At 39.5% G+C, this 20,588-nt stretch overlaps 1 protein-coding gene across 2 annotated transcripts in view; it reads right to left on the reverse strand.

Annotated features, from left to right (window-relative positions):
* The window catches only part of GLG1 (golgi glycoprotein 1), a 163,212-nt gene that overhangs the window by 72,814 nt on the left and 69,810 nt on the right, over positions 1-20,588 (reverse strand). For both annotated transcript variants that reach the window (XM_058441209.1, XM_032157894.2), the window contains exon 2: positions 13,624-13,656. In XM_058441209.1, coding sequence (XP_058297192.1) covers positions 13,624-13,656 — 33 coding nt within the window. The remainder of the gene's footprint in view (positions 1-13,623; positions 13,657-20,588) is intronic.

Below are 20,588 nucleotides of genomic sequence, written 5' to 3' on the forward strand. Positions count from 1 at the left end.
CATCACACACTGGGGCCTTTTGGGGGTGGGGGGCTAGGGTAGGGATAACATTAGGAGAAATACCTAATGTAGGTGACAGGTTGATGGGTGCAGCAAAGCACCATGGCACGTGTATACCTATGTAACAAAACTGTACGTTCTGCATATGTAACCCATAACTTAAAGTATAATAATTTTTAAAAAAGTATAGCACATACGATTATGTGCAATACATAATACTTGATATTGATAATAAATGACTATGTTACTGGTTTTTGAAAGAAAAAGAAAAAGAAAATATTAGTCTATAGCTCGTTTAATGTACTTCCTCTTTTATTCACCCGTAAAATTTTAAGTCAAAGCTATGTTTAGTCAAACAGTTCTATAAAGTTAGTTTAAAAATCAAAACAAGAAATTCCCTGTCCAAAGTTCCACCCACTCCCCAGAAGCAGACACTTTCAATTCTTTTTGCTTAAGTTAATTACCTCCTTATTTTTAAACTACATGCTTAAACTGTCATTTCTTGACTTGTCACTTTTAGATATTCTGTAGTAACTTACACTGTAGAATATGAGGAATGAATTCTCATACCCATCTTCCTGGTCCCACTCCTCCCCATACAGTTAAATCATCATGTTGTTAGATACTCAGTATTCACATTATTGACTATGTAAAAAGTTATATATACTGAGACATAGAATATTATATTTATTTTCCTATACGACTTTTAGTTTGCTCTATAGTTGCCATTTATTTCATAGGCCTATTTTCCTATACACCCATTATTAATTAATCCTCAATCTCTTTACTAGAAATGTAAATCTCCTCTCAAAATGTTCTAGTGTGTCCAGTGAGACATTCCTCTTGCAGTCTTTTCATTTTCCTGCTTCCATCAGGGACTGGCTGTTTTCTCTGTACATGTATCATCCTTCTCCAGCATCCTCAGAATTTCCTTTGCTTTTCTCTTAGGCTGATTCATTAGTTACTGGATTCTTTATCTTTCTCTGCCTTGGTGTATTCCCTCATTTTCTTTAAGCACATCCTCCAGGGGCTTTATTTAAAAACACGTAGCCGGGCATGGTGGCTCACACCTGTAATCCCAGCACTTTGGGAGGCCGAGGTGGGTGGATTACCTGAGGTCAGGAGTTCAAGACCAGCCTGACCAACATGGAGAAACACTGTCTCTACTAAAAATACAAAATTAGCTGGGCGTGGTGGCACATGCCTGCAATCCCAGCTACTTGGGAGGCTGAGGCAGGAGAATCACTTGAACCCAGGGGGCAGAGGTTGCAGTGAGCCAAGATCGCACCATTGCACTCCAGCCTGGACAGCCAGAGCAAAGCTCCATCTCAAACAACAACAACAACAAAAAATATACATGAGTTGTAAATGTTTGGAAGAACTGCATGCCAGAAATATCTTTATATTACTTTGACTGGATATCATTTTTCAGTAAGCACTTGTCCACTGTCTTCTAGCTTCTAGGAATGCTGATGGGAAGTATATTACTCAAATTGCCACTACTTTGATTTTGACCTGGGTTTTTCTTCTCTCTGAAAGCTTTAAGGTATGTTGCTTATTCCCAGGATTGTGAAATTTTACTGACAGGCAGCAGTGAGCAAAAAGGGCAAAAGCCTTCAAGGAGTTTACATTCTATGAAAGAGAGAAAGATAAGGCACAAATAATCAAGTAAATGTGTCAGGTGATAAGCTAGGGCAAGGTGAATTGAAAGTAGGGGAATGGGGTGCTATTTTCCATAAGAGAGTAAGAGAGGGAAAATGAATAGCCACAGAAGATGAATGTTCCATGTGGAAAGAATAGCGAATGCAAAAGTCCCGAGTCAGGAACATTTTCTGAGTATCTGAAGAACAGCAAGGAGGACACTATGGCTTAAGTAGAGGTGGCAAGGGGCAACAGTTGTAGGAGAAGAGGTCAGAGAGTTGGTATTTGCATGCTTGCAGGGCACAAAGATTTGGGAGTTTAATCAGTGAGAAAAAAGTTTTAGGGGTTTTTGGACAGAGCAGTAATCTGAACTAACATGTTAGAGGGATCATTCCAGCTGTAGCATGGAGTATAGACTAAGCAGGAGGGAGACTGCTTAGGAGGCCAACACAGAAGTCCCGGAGAGACGTGATGATGACTTGGATCAGGGCAATAGAAGTGAAAATGGCCAAATTCAGGATATATTTCAAGAAGCAGCCAGAAGATTACTAATGGATTGAATGTGAAGTGTAAGAGAAGAATCAAGGTTTCTGATTTGAGCAACCAGAAGAATAGAGGAGCCACTAGTGGAGATGGGGAAGACAACAGGAAGAGAAGGTTTAGGGGAAGAAAAATCAAGAGTTTTGCTCTGTAAATGACCATTAGACAAAGTAGAAATGTGGAATCAGCAGCTAAAGTCTGAGGTTCTATGGAAAGGTCTGGGCTGAAAAAAGACAACGACAAATTGCCAGGAGGGCAGCATCAACTGTCCCTCCTCAATGTAAGCCCTGGCAGCAGTTCATGGAGCCATCTGGAGGCATTTTTGCCCCATGGCCATTGTGACTATTGTCTAGTCACAGGGGCATGGAAAGGAGGTGCCTTGGCTCAGAAGCCTCAGGCCCCATGGGAACCAATATCCTTTGTAACAAACCTCTGGGCAGAGTTTCCAGGGTCCCTGCAAAGGATACATCCAGACTTAAGAGTCACTACATTCAGCAAAGCATGAAAGTATGGCATCCCGATTGGGCATTTATAATTCATTTACAGCTCTTCACAGCCCATCTAAAATTTACCAATCAGGGTCATTTTAATTATAAACAATGCTGCCTGGGCATTTAGTTGATATTTTACTCTCATTAGGTTAAGGGAAAGGGAAATTAAGAAATTAATAGAATTCAAATACTCATGAAAATGGGAAAATGGCTTTGCTAACCTTTTACTCATAGGGCTGTTGTGAGCTGCTACAAATATTTAGCCCTTTTGGGCAGATATACAAGTATTTGTGTTGGGTAAACACCTAGAAGTAAAATGGCTGTATCATTTGCTATGCTTTAGCTAATAATGCCAAGCCAGCTTTGAAAGCACTAGCTGTGCTAACTATCACCATTGTCCCACACTCACACAGATACTCGGTATTGGCACCGTCAAGGTACTGGTATCTCACTGAGATTTTCATTTTCATGTCCCTGATTACTAAGCGAAGTTAAGCACCTTTTCATTGTTTTTAGTTCATTCAGACATCATCTTTGAGACATGGCAGATTAAGTATCTTACATATATTTTTTTATTCCACTGGCTTTTCTTTATTGCTCTGTGTGATTTCTTTACATATTCTGCATACACAGTCAGATGTATGTATTATCAATTTTTTTCCTTTTCCATGGTTTGCCTGTTCACACTCTTAATATTGTATGCTTATTTATTTATTTATTTGAGACAGGACCTTGCTCTGTCACCCAGCCTGGAGTGCAGTGGTGTGAACATGGCTCATTGCAGCCTGAACATCCTGGGCTCAAGCGATCCTCTTGCCTCAGTCTCCAAAGTAGCTGGGACCACAGGCCTGCATCACCACACCCAGCTAATTTTTCATACTTTTTGTAGAGACAGAGTTTCACCATGTTGCTCAGGCTGGTCTCAAACTCTGGGCTCATGCAGTCCTCTTACTTTGGCCTCCCAAAGTGCTGGGATTACAGGCCAGAGCCACGGAACCCAGCAATACTGTCTTTAATGAAACAGATTTTTTAAGTAACCAATTTATCAGTCTTTTTGCTTATACTTAGTGCTTTTTGTTTCCCAATTAAGAAAACTTTTTAAAATTTTTAATTTTTGGGTACATAGTAGGTATATATATTTATGGAGTACAAGAGATACTTTAAAAGAGGCATACAACCATTTAAGAAATCTTTGCCAATCTCCAAGTCATGAAGATATTTTCCTATTTAGAAATTTTACTGTTTTACTTTTCACATTTGGATCTGCAGGGCATTCAGAATGGATTTTCCATGAATGGCATACAGTAAGGGTTAAGATTCTTTATTCAAGTATCCATTTATGTATGAATCTGCTTCTACCACACTGCCTTAATTACCGTTGCTTTACAGTAACTCTTCCACCAGGTAGTACAGTCTCTCTGCTTGGTTCTTCAAGATCGCTTTGGCTGTTACAGGTACTCTGTGTTTCCACATAAATTTTTAAATCATGTGGCCATTTTGCTAACAATAAATATGGGATTGCACAGAATCTATAGTCAATGTAATGAGCATTCACATTTTTTATAACACCAAGTCTTCCAACTTATGAGCACAACTGCTCATTTATTTATTTAGGCCTTCAAATTTCTCTTAATAATATTTTACAGTTATCTGTAGAGCAGTCTTACACATTTTTGTTAGATTTATTCTTAAGTATTTGATGCTTTATATGTTACTTTAAAATAATAATTTTTAATATATTTTTACAATTGGCTTGTTAATAATAGATAAAAGTACAATTAAATTTTATATACTGACCTTCTATCATGAGACTTTACTAAGTTCATCTATTAAGTACTTGCTAGTCCATTTATAAATTCTTTTGGATTTTCTACTTAGATAATCACCTCATCTGTAAATAATGACAATTTATGATTCTGCTGATGGTGCATTTTAAAAAATAACAGGCCAGGTGCGGTGGCTCACACCTGTAATCCCAGCACTTTGGAAGGCTGAGGTGGGCACATCACCTGAGGTCAGGAGTTTGAGACCAGCCTGGCCAACATGGTAAAACCCCATCTCTACTAAAAACACAAAAACTAGCCGGGTGTGGTATGTGCCTGTAATCCCAGCTACTCAGGTGGCTGAGGCAGGAGAATCGCTTGAACCCAGGAGGTGGAAATTGCAGTGAGGTGAGATTGAGCCACTACACTCCAGCCTGGGTGACAGAGTGAGACTTCATCTCAAAACAAAAAAAAAGAATAAACAAATAATAAAAACGACAGCTTAATTTTTTCCTTTTTAATTATTACCTGTTTTCTTTTTTCTTGCCTTACTGCACTGGCTAGGACCTCTGTGATAATAAGTAACTATGTCTTGTTGCCAATCTTGGGTAGAAAGCTGTTAATATTTCACCATGAAGTATGATGCTTGCTGTAGGCCTTTTTATAATAGCACATTTTATCAGATTAAATAAATTCCCTTCTAGGGTGGGTGCTAAAATTGGAAATTTGAATGCTAATTTGATATTTGATGATGTTAAAGAATTATGGTATTATATGACAACGGCATTATGGTCTTTTTTTTTTTTTTTTTTTTGAGACGGAGTCTGGCTCTGTCACCCAGGCTGGAGTGCAGTGGCGCGATCTCGGCTCACTGCAAGCTCCGCCTCCCGGGTTCACGCCATTCTCCTGCCTCAGCCTCTCCGAGTAGCTGGGACTACAGGCGCCCGCCATCACGCCCGGCTAATTTTTTGTATTTTTAGTAGAGACGGGGTTTCACCGTGGTCTCAATCTCCTGACCTCGTGATCCGCCCGCCTCGGCCTCCCAAAGTGCTGGGATTACAAGCGTGAGCCACCGCGCCCGGCCTGTCTTTTTTTTTTTTTTTTAAAGTCCTTATCCTTTAGCGTATTTACTGAAATATTAACAGATGACATGATATGATGATGTCTGGGTTATGCTTCAAATGAATACAAAGGGAGGGGAAGTACATAAGGATATAAATGACACAATATCTGAATTAATATTTGAAGCTGTATGGTGATTCCATGGGGGCTGGTTATACTACTCTGTTGGGATAGAATTTACATTGTAAAATTCACCCTTCCAGAGTACAACTTAGAGGTTATGGCTGTACAATCATCACCACTAATTCCAGAATATTTCCCCAAAAGAAACTCTGTATCTATTAGCAGTCACTTCCCATTCCCCACTTCTCTGAGTTCCTGGAAACCACTAATCTTCTTTCTGTCTTTGTGTCCTTTTTGTGATCTTTTGAATCCAGTTATTGAGGTTCATCCATGTTGTAGCATGTATTACTACTTCATATTTTTGCAAAGTGATATTTCACTGTATGGCTATATCATGTTTTATTTATCCATTAATCAGTTAATAGGCATTTGGGCTGTTTCCATTTTTGAGCTTTTACTAATAACGCTTCTATGAACACTTATGTACACATTTTTGTGTGAAAATGTGTCAAGTCTCTTGGGTATACATCTAGCAGTGGAACTCATGGGTCATATAGTAACTCTGTTTAACTTTCTGAAGAACTGCTAATCTGTCTTCCACAGTGGGTGCACTATTTCACATTCCACCAGCAATTTCTCTAGACTCACACCAACATTTGTTAATTGCCCACCTTTTTGATTACACCCATCCTTCCTAATGAGTGTGAAGTAATAATCTCATTGTGGGTGGGATACGCATTTCCTTTTTTTGTTTGCTTTTTAAAGAGACAGGGTCTCACTCTGTTGCCCAGGCTGTGGCATGATCATTACCACCACGCCTGGCTACATTTTTAAAATTCTTCTTTGTAGAGATGGCGGGGGGGGGGGGTCTCTGTATGTTGCCCAGGTTGGTCTTGAACTCCTGGCCTCAAACTATCCTCCGCTATTAACTTTCCAAACTGCTGGGATTAAAGGTATGAGCCACCCCACCCAGCTCTGCATTTCCTTAATGACAATGATGTTCTTTTCATGTGCAACTGGCTATCTGTATATTTTCTTCTGAGAAATGCCTATTCAAATCCATTGCCTGTTTTAAAATTTGCTTTTTATTCTAGAGCTGGAAGAGTTTTTGTATGATCTCAATACTAGACCCTTTATCAGGTATATGATTTGTAAGTATTTTCTCTCATTGTATAGGCTGCCATTCAACTTTCTTGACAGTGTCTGATGCACAAAAGTTTTTGATTGTGATGAAGTTCAAGTTATCTGGTCAGGTGCAGTGGCTCATGCCTGTAATCCCAGCACTTTGGGAGGCTGAGGCAGGCAGATCACTTGAGGCCAGGAGATGGAGACCAACCTGGGCCACAGAGCAAGACCCCCATCTCTACAAAATAGAGACAGAGCAAGACTCCATCTCAAAAACAAATAAATAAATAGAAGTTATTCAGGTTGGCCAGATACCCAAACAATTTTCAGAGAGAGAAGTATCAATTGAAAAATGAAAATAGTATATAAGTAACAAACAGTTTTAAAGTAAAATATAACTTGTACATAAAATATAACATAATGGAAATTCATTGTACTCTCCAAGGGAGAGAAAGAAGACTTGAGAGTTGGTGATGGTTTGTAAAGGCAGGGTATGAGGGAATCATTCTCTGGAAAGTAATGTAAAATCAGATGACTGACTATGAGGCAGGCATTCAGTATCAGTATGAAGACATATTTTATGGTAATTCTTTTCCTTAGAACTTTGGCACTTAGAAAAAACTGATGTGGAAAGATTCATGACATTACCTGAAGATAAATCTTTGAGATTTAAAAAATACACTTTGGGCCGGGTATAGCAGCTTACACCTATAGTCCTAACACTTTGGGAGGCCGAGAAGGTTGGATTGCTTGAGCCTAGAAGTTAGAGGTCAGCCTGGGCAACAAAGTGAAACCCCATCTCTACAAAAAATACAAAAATTAGCAGGGCATGGTGGTGTGCATCTGTAGTCCCAGCTACTCAGGAGGCTGAGGTGGGAGGATCACTTGAGCCCGGGAGATTGAGGCTGGAGTGAGCCGTGATCACACAACTACACTCCAGCCTGCGTGACAGACCAAGACCTTGTCTCAAAAAGCAAAACAAAACCAACACCAAAAACCACTTTTTGACATGGAGAAATACTGTATGTGCAAGATACACTGAAGAGGAACAGAAGATGCTACTTGATCACTTCCTGCTATCACTCCTTTAGCACTCCTAACTATGAGGTAGAATTCAAATTTGTTCCATGTGATAGTCTGACTAGTGCTAAGTCGCTACATGCAGATTTGCTTAAAACAATAATGTCTAGGAGTTGAAGACCAGCCTGGCCAACATGGTGAAATCCCGTCTCTGTTAAAAATACAAAAATGGCCAGGTTTGGTGGCTCACGCCTGTAATCCCAGCAGGCAGATCACTAGGTCAGGAGATCGAGACCATCCTGGCTAACACGGTGAAACCCCGTCTCTACTAAAAATACAAAAAACTTAGCCAGGTGTGGTGGTGGGCGTCTGTAGTCCCAGCTTCTGCAGTCCCAACTTCAACACAATATTCTGTGTTGCGTAAAGTGTGTTTTGCTTAAAGTGCTATTCTGTGTTTTGCGTAAAGTGCTATTAACTTGTAAGAGTCATGATGGCTAAATACCATTAACTGAACAATCATTATGTGAAACAAATCTGTACCCTGATTATACATCCTTAACTTGGTCACAGTCCAAATTGAATTGATATTATGCTACCTCATATACAATATAAGAATATTCCAAAGTAAAATTATATTTTTATTCCTACCCACCCTTTGTGCTACTGTTGTCTGTTTTTTTTTTTTTTTTTTTTTTTGAGACAGTCTCGCTCTGCCGCCCAGGCTGGAGTGCAGTGGCGCAATCTCGGCTCACTGCAAGCTCCGCCTCCCGAGTTCATGCCATTCTCCTGCCTCAGCCTCTCTGAGTAGCTGGGACTACAGGTGTCCGCCACCATGCCCGGCTAATTTTTTGTATTTTTAGTAGAGACAGGGTTTCACCGTGGTCTCCATCTTCTGACCTCGTGATCTGCCTGCCTCAGCCTCCCAAAGTGCTGGGATTACAAGCGTGAGCCACCGTGCCCGGCCAACTGTTGTCATATATTTTATTCTACATGTTATAATCTGAAAGCATACTGTTATTGTTTTGGCTTAAGTCAGTTCTTTTTTTTTTTTTTCCCAGGCTGGAGTGCAATGGCGTTATCTCGGCTCACTGCAACCTCCAGCTCCCGGATTCAAGTGATTCTCATGCCTCAGCCTCCTGAGTAGCTGGGATTACTGGTGCGCACCATCACGCTCAGCTAATTTTTATATTTTTAGTGGAGATGGGGTTTCACCATGTTGGCCAGGCTGGTCTCGAACTCCTGACCTGAGGTGATCCACCCATCTTGGCCTCCCAAAGTGCTGGGATTACAGGCGTGAGCCACTGCGCCTGGCCAAGTCAGTTATCTTAAAGAATGAAAGAATAATAGTCATATGTATCAATTATTTTTCTCTTCTAGTGCTCCTACTTCTGTGCTTCAATTTGTGATCCTTTTACCTTCAAGAATTTAGGATTTGTCACAGTGTGCAAATTTGGGAGATGAATATTCTCAGCTTTTGCTTGTCTGATAACACCTATTTTTTTTTTTTTTTTTTTGAGATACAGTCTTGCTGTGTCGGCCAGGGGTGATTGCAGTGGTGGGATCTCAGCTCACTGCAACCTCTTCCTCCCCAGTTCAAGTGATTCTTGTGCCTTAGCCTCCCAAGTAGATGGGATTACAGGTGAGGTGGTTAATCTTTTTTTTTTTTTTGAGATGGAGTCTCGCTCTGTCACCCAGGCTGAAGTGCAGTGGTGCGATCTTGGCTCACTGCCAGCTCCGCCTCCCGGAGTCACACCATTCTCCTGCCTCAGCCTCCCTAGCAGCTGGGACTACAGACGCCCACCACCACACCTGGCTAAGTTTTTTGTATTTTTAGTAGAGACGGGGTTTCACCGTGTTAGCCAGGATGGTCTCGATCTCCTGACCTAGTGATCTGCCTGCTGGGATTACAGGCGTGAGCCACCAAACCTGGCCATTTTTGTATTTTTAACAGAGACGGGATTTCACCATGTTGGCCAGGCTGGTCTTCAACTCCTAGCCTCAAGCGATCTGCCTGCCTCTACCTCCCAAAATGCTGGGATTACAGGGGTGAGCCATGGTGCCTGGCGTATTTTCATTTTTTAAAGGGATGTTTTTTGCTGGATATGAATTCCATGTTGGCATTTTCTCTCAGCATTTTACATTTGTTGTTTCATTTGTCTCTAGTTTCTACTGCTTGCTTTGTTGAGAAGCCAGTTGTTATTTTCCTTCCCTCAAGAGAATGTCTCTTTTTCTCTGCCTGCTTGTTGAATTTTCTTTTTATCTTTTCGTTTTGGCAGATTGTTAATAATGTGTTTAGGCTGGGCATGGTGGCTCATGCCTATAATCCCAGCACTTTGGGAAGTCGAGGCGGGTGGATCACTTGAGGTCAGGAGTTCGAGACCAGCCTGACCAACATGGTGAAACCGTCTCTACTAAAAATACAAAAGTTAGCTGGGCGTGGTTGTGGGCATCTGTAATCCCAGCTACTCAGGAGGCTGAGGCAGGAGAATCACTTCAACCCCAGAGGCAGAAGTTTCAGTGAGCCGAGATCACACCATTGCACTGCAGCCTCAGTGACAGAGCGAGATTCTGTCTCAAAAAAAAAAAAAAAAAAATTGTTAAGTGAGTATGGATTTCTCTTGAAATTCACTAAGTTTGTTGAATTTGTGGGTTAATGCCTCTCATTAGATTTGGAAAAACATCTTGGCCATTATTTCTTCAAATACTGCTTCTATCCCATTCTGTCTGCCCCCCTCACTTTTTTTTTTTTTTTTTTTGAGACAGAATCTCGCTCTGTTGCCCAGGGCTGGAGTGCAGTGGTACAATATTGGTTCATTGCAACCTCCACTTCCCAGGTTCAAGCAATTCTCCTGCCTCAGTCTCTTGAGTAGCTGGGATGACAGGTACCTGCCACCACGCCCAGCTGATTTTGTAATTTTAGTAGATAGGGGTTTTTTACCGTGTTGAACAGGCTGGTCTTGAATTCCTGACCTCAAGTAATCCGCCTGCCTCAGCCTCCCAAGGTGCTGGGATTACACGCGTGAACCACCACACCTGGCCATGAATCTGTTTTTATGTCCACTAAAGCTGTCTTTTAAAACTACCCGTAAGTTCTTAATTTCTGAAATTATATTTAGTCCAAAAATGTCTAATTGATTTTCTTAATAAAGACTAATTCTCTGTTGAAATACTTCATATTTTCATCCATTTTAATTTTCCTCTATTTTATTTATAGGAAAATATTTTATTTTCCTCTATTTTATTAGTTATTTGAAGTCCTTGTCTGCTATTAATAATTCCAATATATGAATTATCTCTTCTCTGAATCTCTCTCTGTTGGCTACTTTATCTCTTGGTATCTTCCTGCTTCTTCTCATATCCAGCCATTTCTGATAGCATGCGGGACATTATGAATGCTATATTATAGAATTTCTGGGTTATATAATTGTTCTCTAAAGAGTCCTGACTGCTTCTTACATAGACCTTCCACCAAATCTCCTGTTTTTTGGATACTATTTGTCCCCCATTTTCAGCAGTATCATATCCTTCCTATTCCTTGGCTCTTTGAGAGTTCTTTTTTTTTTTTTTTTTTTTTTTTTTTGAAACGGAGTCTCACTCTGTCACCCAGGCTGGAGGGCAGTGGCATGATCTCACTGCAACTTCTATCTCCCCAGTTCCAGCGATTCTCCTGTTTCAGCCTCCCGAGTAGCCAGGATTACAGGGGTGTGCCACCACGCCTGGCTAATTTTTTTATTTTTAGTAGAGGGGTTTCACTATGTGGGCCAGGCTGGTCTCAAACTCCCGACCTCAGGTGATCCACCCACCTCAGCCTTCCAAAATTCTGGGATTACAGGTGTGGACCGCTGTGCCCGGCTGGCTCTTTGAGAGTTCCAAGGCACACATCAACTTTTTTCTGGGTTTCTCTTCTGTCAGATTCAGTCTATTGATGGATTTTGAGGTTTTCCCCTAATCTTTTGCTTTATAAATAATGCCACAACAAACATCCTTTTATAGACACATCTCTATCCATTCTTTTAACTATCCATAAATTCATAGAAGTAGAAATGCTGGGTCAAAACATATGCATTTTAGGTTGACTGTTTTATAGCTTGTTTTTATTCCCATACATAGGCTTGAACAGGGTTCAGCAAACTTCTGCAGAGGGCCAGAAAGTAACGGTTCTGAGGGACCTATAGTCACTGTTGCAGTCACTCAACTTTGCCATCCTAGTGTGAAAAGCAGCCACTGGCAATACATAAATAAATGGTGTGGCTGTTTCAATAAAATTTTATGTGTAAAAACAGGTAGACTGGATTTGGCCTATGTGTTGTAGTTTTTTGATCTATGGGCTAGAGAATACTTAGATATACACATCCTTATCAATAATGTGTATTTATCCTTTTTTTTTTTTTTTTCTTGTTAAGAGATGGCGATCTCGCTTTGTTACCCAGGCTGCAGTGCAATTTTGTGATCATAGGTCACTGCTACCTCAAACTCCTGGCTCAAGGGGTCCTCCAGCCTCAGCCTCCCCAGTAGTTGGGAGAACAGGTGCGTACCCATTTATCAAATTTTTGATATTTGCTAATCAAATGGATGACAATAGTGCACTCATTTCTTGTTGAATTTTTATGTTTTTGATTCTAAGGGAGAATAAACTTTTTATTGTTTATTGGACGTCTTTTTCTTTTCCTGTAAACATTCTATTCATGTCTGTTATGTTTATTAATAGCACTTTCTATTAACAAATATAGTCCTTTTCATTTGCATTGCAAATACTTTTTTACAAAACATTTTTTGGGGAGAAAGCTTTTAATGTAATCAGATACAGATGCAGACATATATTTTTAAAACATCTTTTGGGGTTGTGTCATAGTTAGAAAAGCCTTCCCTCTAATCTTCTAGTACTCTTCTAGTTTTATTTTGTACTTGACTTACCTAGGTTTTCATAAGAATAAGTAGTCAACCTAAATAGCCAATTTGTCTCTGCTTATACAGCATCCGGTCCCATCTATCTTCTATAATGTGATAGAGTGACTTTTGCCACATATAGACGCCTCTTCTAAGACCCAGATCAAGTGTCACCTTTATTTATTTATTTATTTAAGACAAAGTCTAGCTCTGTTGCCCAGGCTGGAGTGCAGTGGCACCATCTTGGCTCAATGAAACCTCTGCCTCCTGGGTTCAAGCGATTCTCCTGCTTCAGCCTCCAGAGTAGCTGGGATTACAGGCATGCACTGCCATGCCCAGCTAATTTTTGTTTTTTGTTTTTTTTAGTGGAGACAGGATTCTCCATGTTGGTTGGGCTGGTCTCAAACTCCTGGTCTCAAGTGATCCACCTGCCTCAGCCTCCCAAACAGGTGGGATTACAGGCGTGAACCACCATGTCTGGCCTCATCTCCATTATTAAGCCTTTCCTGACATCAACTCACCTGGACAAAATTCATTTTTGTGTCTCCAATGTCTTCTGTATAGACTTCTACCAAAGCAACTTTTTGCACAGAGTTGATTTCACATCAGTCTCCTTTTAATGTGCTACTATAGTGTTTGGCAAATAGAAGATGACTGTGTGATAAGTAAATGAGAGAACTTTAAAATAGGCAATTCTAAAGTTGTAAACTTGATAAGCAGAGAATTATTTTCACATGGTAGCTGTAACTGAAGAAAAATTTAAGTACATAAATATTATTTGGGAGAACCTGCAGGCTTCTACAATGAAGGGTTATTTGTTTATTTTACCAGGGTCCTTAAAGTTTGTCGTCCTTTTAAGATTAAGACTGTAAGAAAACATAGCACTTCCCAGAACAACAGGAAGAGCATCTCAAAATCTGTCATCGTATCTATAAAGCACATATGGCGCATCACAGAAAATCCATACTTACATGATTGCAGTCTGAAGAAATTTCATTTTCAGGCTAGAAGAAAAAAAAAAAAAGAAGAGATGATGTAAAAAAAAAAAAAAATATATATATATATATATATATATAGAACCTTTCAAGTTTTCAAACACCACCAAAATAAACTCAAAACAAGAAATCTGAATATTCAACCAAATATGCTTCTTCAACATAAGCAGTAAAATGGAGCTTGCATATCTTTTAGGCTGTTGGGGAGAAATGTACCAGAAAGGTACGTGAGACTTAACCCCTTCCCAATCAATGGTTCAATGTGAAGATGGGGAGAATGGAGAAGAATATGCTAAAGCAATAAATAAAGCAACAATGACATAAGGATCCCTACAGGACACTTTATAATTTATTTATTATAGAGTGCAGAGAAAGTCACTCAATTTTTTTTATTTATTTTTTATTTTTTTTGAGACAGGGTCTCACTGTCACCCAGGCTGCCGTGCAGTGGCACAATCATGGCTCACGGCAGCCTCAACCTCCCGGGCTCAAGTGATCCTCTGGCCTCAGCCTCCCGAGTAGCTGGGACTACAGGCGCAATGTCACCAAGCCCAGCTAATTTTTTTGGTATTATTTATAGAGACGGGGTTTCACCATGTTGCCCAGGCTGGTGTCGAACTCTTGGCTCAAGTGATCCACCCACCTCAGCTTCCCAAACAGCTGGGATTACAGACATGAGTTACCGTTCCCAGCCCCCATCAATGATTTTTAAATTGGCCTAATGTTGCCATTGGGAGAAACTACGTGACGGGTACATAAGATCTCTAGGTACTGTTTTTGAAACTTCCTGTGAGTCTACAATTCATAACAAAAAGTTTTTTTACAAAAACATTTGGAAATATATTCCTATGGATACATTTGCTTTGTAAAGCCAGATACACACACCAGAGATAAAATGAACTTTGAGGAGGGGCGCGGTGGCTCACGCCTGTAATCCCAGCACTTTGGGAGGCCGAGGTGGGTGGATCACAAGGTCAGGAGATCAAGACCATCCTGGCTAACACAGTGAAACCCTGTCTCTACTAAAAATACAAAAAAATTAGCCGGGCGTGGTGGCGGGTGCCTGTAGTCCCAGCTACTCTGGAGGCTAAGGCAGGAGAATGGCGTGAACCTGGGAGGCGAAGCTTGCAGTGAACCAAGATTGCACCACTGCACTCCATGTCACTGCACTCCAGCCTGGGCAACACAGCAAGATTCCGTCTCAAAAAAAAAAAAAAAAAGCACAATTTATTTTGAGTTTCCGTAGTATTCTAATCTGTTTATATAAAGTGAATTCTGTGTGCCTATAACTTAAATATTATGAATTTAAGTAGCAAAACATGCTAGTTTTAAAATAAATAGGCCGGGCGCGGTGGCTCACACTTGTAATCCCAGCACTTTGGGAGGCCGAGGCGGGCGGATCACGAGGTCAGGAGATCGAGACCACGGTGAGACCCCGTCTCTACTAAAAATACAAAAAATTAGCGGGGCGTGGTGGCGGGCGCCTGTAGTCCCAGCTACTCAGAGAGGCTGAGGCAGGAGAATGGCGTGAACCCGGGAGGCGGAGCTTGCAGTGAGCCGAGATCGCGCCACTGCACTCCAGCCTGGGTGACAGAGCGAGACTCTGTCTCAAAAAAAAAATAAATAAATAAAAATAAAATAAAATAAATAGACGTTTCTATTCAAGGATAAAGATAAGGCAATAAAGAAAATAGAACACATCAAGTAGCCACACCCAGCATTATTTCAAGAAGAAAAAGGTTTCCCTATGGAATTATTAATTCCACTGCAGAATTCAGTAGGCATTAGCAACATACAAACTCATTTTTATACTTACAACATATATTAAAATTGACTTTAATTAGGTTGCTAGGTAATCATAAGATTATATAACACAGTACTTTTGTACTTTCTCCCTACTTGTCTAATAGCAAATACTTAAATGCCTTTTTAAGGTGCCTTTCTCAGTCTCAGAAATCAGCCTCCACGCTGAGTCAACCTAGCTTAACTCTGTTCCCACCATCTCAATTTGAAGTTCAACTTATATCTCTTAATAGTTTATTTACAAGAATGCTTTTTCTTAGGCAGTTTTCTACACTATCCTTTTAAAATCTATCCTTCAAGTTTTCCCAGTCAATTAGCAATTCTAGTTCTTTCTCAAACAAGGGATGGAAGGCAATTAATATCACAATCTTCTCTACTTATACTCATTTCTACTAAACAACAAATTTGGATTAAAGGGGCATTCTTGAAAGAAATTTACAGCATTGGAGAATTTTCAAAATAATATGCATGTGGAGCAGACCTGAACTTAACCCTCAACCTGTAGCCTGAAGCAAAGCCATCTCGAATAACCCATGGGCAAGAAAAACAAGCCTCAAGTTAAGCCCATGAAATTTTGAGGGTGTCTGTTATGAAGAAAAAATGACTAATATATCTATCAAACAAGTAAAATAAAAATATCAAAGCCTTTAAATTAGAACCTGTAACAGCTATGATCTAAAATTAGTGAATTATATTGGAAAGCACAGAGCACTACTGTACCTTTCATGAAGAAATGACATAATCCATGGAGACACAAAAGTGCAAATCTGGACACCAGTGCTTGCTTTTCATCTCTTTTGCTATCTTGATTTGCAACTGACTATAAATGGGTTTTATTTTTACATTCATTCATTCATTTAGTTTTGAGATAGAGTCTTGTTCTGTTGCTAGGCTGAAGGGCAGTGGCACCATTATGGCTCAATACAGCCTCCACCTCTTGGGCTTAACTGATCCTCCTGCCTCAGCCTCCCTAGTAGTTGAGACTAAAGGCATGTGCCATGATAGCTGGTTAATTTTTTAAAATTTTATTGTACAGACCGGGTCTCGCTATGTTGCCTAAGCTGATCTCAACTTCTGGTCTCAAGTGATCTTCCTGCCTCAGCTGCCCAAAGTGCTGGGACTACAGGCATGAGCCAGTACGCCCAGCCTTTTCCTAGGTTTAGTTTCTCTACGCAGAAAGAAAAGATGACACAATAGGAATGCCGTAAGAACAAGGTTATGATATTAGGTCTTTGAGATTGATGGAACCAAATCGCTATGAAGAATTGTTAAGCATAATTGTGAACAATTAATTTCAGAAATTTAGAAGGGTTTTTAGAATCCAAGAACACAGTGGTGACTTAGAGGAACAGAACAGAGAGTACAAAATATAAAATACAAAGGAGTATTTTATACTACCCTGGGAATGGTGGGTGCATCAATAATGTCAGAATAAATGAACTCGAGAAAGTAAATAAAAATAATAAATAAATAAAAAGAAAACACTATGCTTCAGCACTCAGTCACGTGATAAAGAACCAATGAACAGAAATCTCAAGGAACGAAAACAGATGGGGGTGCTGATTCAGGTTGGGTTCTCATACTGCACCATTCTCATTATATCCCAATTAAACCACTTCATCAGATATAGTACATCTATTTCCACAAAACTTTAAGTGCAGACAGGCTCACTTGTCTCTAATCCTAGAAGATGAATAGCATGAGGAATAACACCCAGAATTACTAAAATAAGATAAAATTGAGGATTTTTTTTCTTCCTCTTTGGCAATAATTAGTGAAATAATGCTCTGAGATGATCCCAAGAAATTAGCCAACAAGTATATATTGAATAATGATGATGAACTCAAAATTGTGCTAGGCATTGTTGCACGATACAAAGACAAGATTCTATCTGGTCTCTAATCTCAAGTTGTTTACAATCCAGTTGTACAGTTAAAATAGTGAAATCAAACAAGCAAGAGGAGGGACTTGAGACAGGCCTAAAGAATTAGAAGAGTGATCTCCAAAAAGGAGTGGAGTGATTCCTCAAGGAAGAAGTTACTACACGATCCCTTGGGGGTCAGGAAGAAAATAACAGAGGTTCTGTTTTTAAAAAAGCTTATCCTTTAATTTATGTTTTAATGTATTTTTATAATGCATATAACATGGGTGTAACTAATTTATTAATATGTATCTACTGGGGGGATGGTTACTAATTTTTCAAATGATAGGAAGAACATGACCAAGATAGAGGAAAAAAACTTCTTCTCGTCATTAAGATTCCCACTTCTACCTGCATTCTTCAAACCAGGGGCAAAGTGCTGGCTCCTAGCCTGTGGAGGCATCAAATTAGAAGCTGAGCTATGTCACATTATCAGCTACTCCTTATTCTGGAGATAGAAGTCTGGGCTTCAAAAAGAAGGATCTCTTACATCAAGTGTTTACTCATTGGAAATAAAACTGTCCTCTTACTATGGAAAACTGTAAGAAAAAAAGTTATGAAAAGCATAATAGCTGCTAATTTAATGACCAAATATGAGAGAAGTGATTCCTGACATAGCATATGTTAGTATCAATAAGTAAACTATTATAAACGGAAGAATGAGAAAATGAAGAGAATTTAGCACATCCCCATCCCAATGCATCAGTGACTAAAACAGAGAAGGAACTTGGGTAATGCTGTATAAATGATATGGCAAACAAAGGCAGTAAAGGGAAAAGCACCAAGTACTTGAAGACACCTGCTTGACTTCAATAAAGAACATGATGAGTATATCAGGAAATGGTCAAAAAACAAAACAAAATACCCCACAAAAAACAGAAAACAAAAAAGAAGTCTGCCACTTTTCTATAGTACTTAGCAATAGAAGCTGTGTGACTTTAGGTACATCACTTAACTTCTCTAAACCCCTAACAACAGGCTTTGAACTAGAATGGGAATCCATGAACAGGCTTTGGGAGTCTGAGATATCTTGAAATTGAATGCAAGCATTTGTGTGTATGTATATTTTTCTGAGAAGAATATCCACAACAGCTATCACAATCTCAAAAAGATCCACGAGACAAGAAAAAATTAAGAAATACTGGTCAAACACTGGTTGTGGTTCTTGCCAGCTTTATGAGTCCATAAAATCTGAGATATGGAATTTAAAAATGTACTTAGTCAATTTCAAGTTTTTTTAATGTAGCTAATTTGTATATTATGATGGTTACTACTGTTTCACCTTAATTATTCTCTCCTAGTCAAAGTCACAACAAACAGGTTTCAGAATAAACTACTGAAAAGCTTGAGTCTGAATGTTCTCAAATCAACTACCACATTCACTTAGGAGGAAGGTTTTTACAGAAAGTCTGGAACTATGATTTCCCCAAGGTGAATAGGCTGAGTTAATGAGTCTGGCAGCAGAAATTAAAGGATTCATAAAGCTATCTGGGAAGGTGTCCCAGTTTTTGAAACAGAAATGCTTGGGAGTTGGATGTTGTCTAAAATATGGAACATTCTACAGTTTCCACTGAAGTTGAACTACGTCAGATCACATCAAGGAATAGGGGTCCTTTTTCTAAGATACCTGGCACTAAATTAAGTGACAATAGACTTTGTTTTTGAATCCCCCAGGAGAAAACAAACAAAAGATGCCAACAGTATCAGTGCTTTTACAGCCTTAGAAAAATTTGAAGGCAGCGATAACCTAATGCCTCCTTTCGATTGGAGACTCTGCTGCAGTATTAAGTCAAGTCTTCTGGGAGTTTATTCATTAAGAACCCAGTAACTTCCCATCAACCGAACACTTCATTTATTAACCTGGTCCAAAGCCCCAATGACAATGAATGTAGCTGGTCTCTAACAAAATAAACCCAATCTTTTACCCCTGGGAAACTCTCCTGAGCAAGTCTAAATGGAATCTCAATCCTCAGGTTTAGAACTGCTTTCCTCTTAGTGCCTTATTCTGGCTCTATCAGATTTATTTTTCTTATTTGTACCCAGGGATAGTGGTTGAGTATTGTTTTTCCAAAAGGACAGTGATCAGCACAGGCTTTATGCCTTCCAACAATGTTCTGATTCACTAAAGAGTTGTGTAGCTGCTTTTATTTAAGTCTTTAACATTCAACTACCTTTTCAAAAAGGAGTTACTGTACAGGTCCAACGGGAGATTCTAAGTTTTTTTTTTTTTTTTTTTTTTTTTCTTAAAAAGACATGAGATACAGAAGCTGGTTCTCAAGTGCATATCTAATCATCATACAAGGCTGAATGTGGAGTTTTTAGGGGGAAAGGAGGACTTGATATTTTAAAGAAGGAAAAAAGCACCACTAACCCTATGAGATGAGTATGGCAATAAAGTCAGTCAGAGAAAGTTTCATGGAGGGTACATATGAATTAAGTCTTAAAGGCAGTTGTGGTTTGGTTAAGGATGCTATGTGCAGGTTGAGGCAGATGAGAGGTAGGCTGTGCAGGGTGGAGCACTAGGCTGTGGGTGGCGTTAGAAAGGCACATTCTGTGCTGATGGCTGAGAAAGTGAGGGACGCCACGACAATCACTCTTAGGCTTATTCATTTGGCATCTCCTAATACGTGCTAGGACAACTACAAGGCTTTAGTAAAAATCCCAACGTTGGTCCAATAATGGTTTCTCATAGTTCAAATTAAGATGTCATGCTAAACGCAGTGTGATAATTTGATTTACTTTTATTATTTGTGTGCTTTCCAAGTGGACGGTGGGATAACAGTTGTCAAATATTATATAGTTACTCACTCCTATAGGAACACGTTAAGTTTTAAAGATAGATGGGGCAAGACCCTCACAGACAAATTAGAACCCATTAATCCCTGGTTCTTATAAGGTCTCACATAAATATAGAACAGTGAGTGGGCTATGTTGAGGTTAAAACTTGTCTCGTACCTTTAAAATGAAAAATCTCCTCAATGTCCTTTAAATCTAATAAAATAAAAGGGTATATGTATTTTACAGTGGGAATTAGCAGAATGACTCAGAGAGCATACTTACTCATAGGTATAAATATACTGACAGGACTTTTAGCTTTGTCAAGTACTAATTAAGTCATCTTCAGTGAGGTTATATCCCTATTCTGAAAATATGAAAACACACAGCAATTGCTAATTACTCAAAACCACTGCTTTGGACTTAATGGTTGACCTCCCTC

The sequence above is a fragment of the Hylobates moloch genome, unplaced genomic scaffold (assembly GCF_009828535.3).
Source record: "Hylobates moloch isolate HMO894 unplaced genomic scaffold, HMol_V3 SCAFFOLD_6, whole genome shotgun sequence".
Taxonomy (NCBI): domain Eukaryota; kingdom Metazoa; phylum Chordata; class Mammalia; order Primates; family Hylobatidae; genus Hylobates; species Hylobates moloch.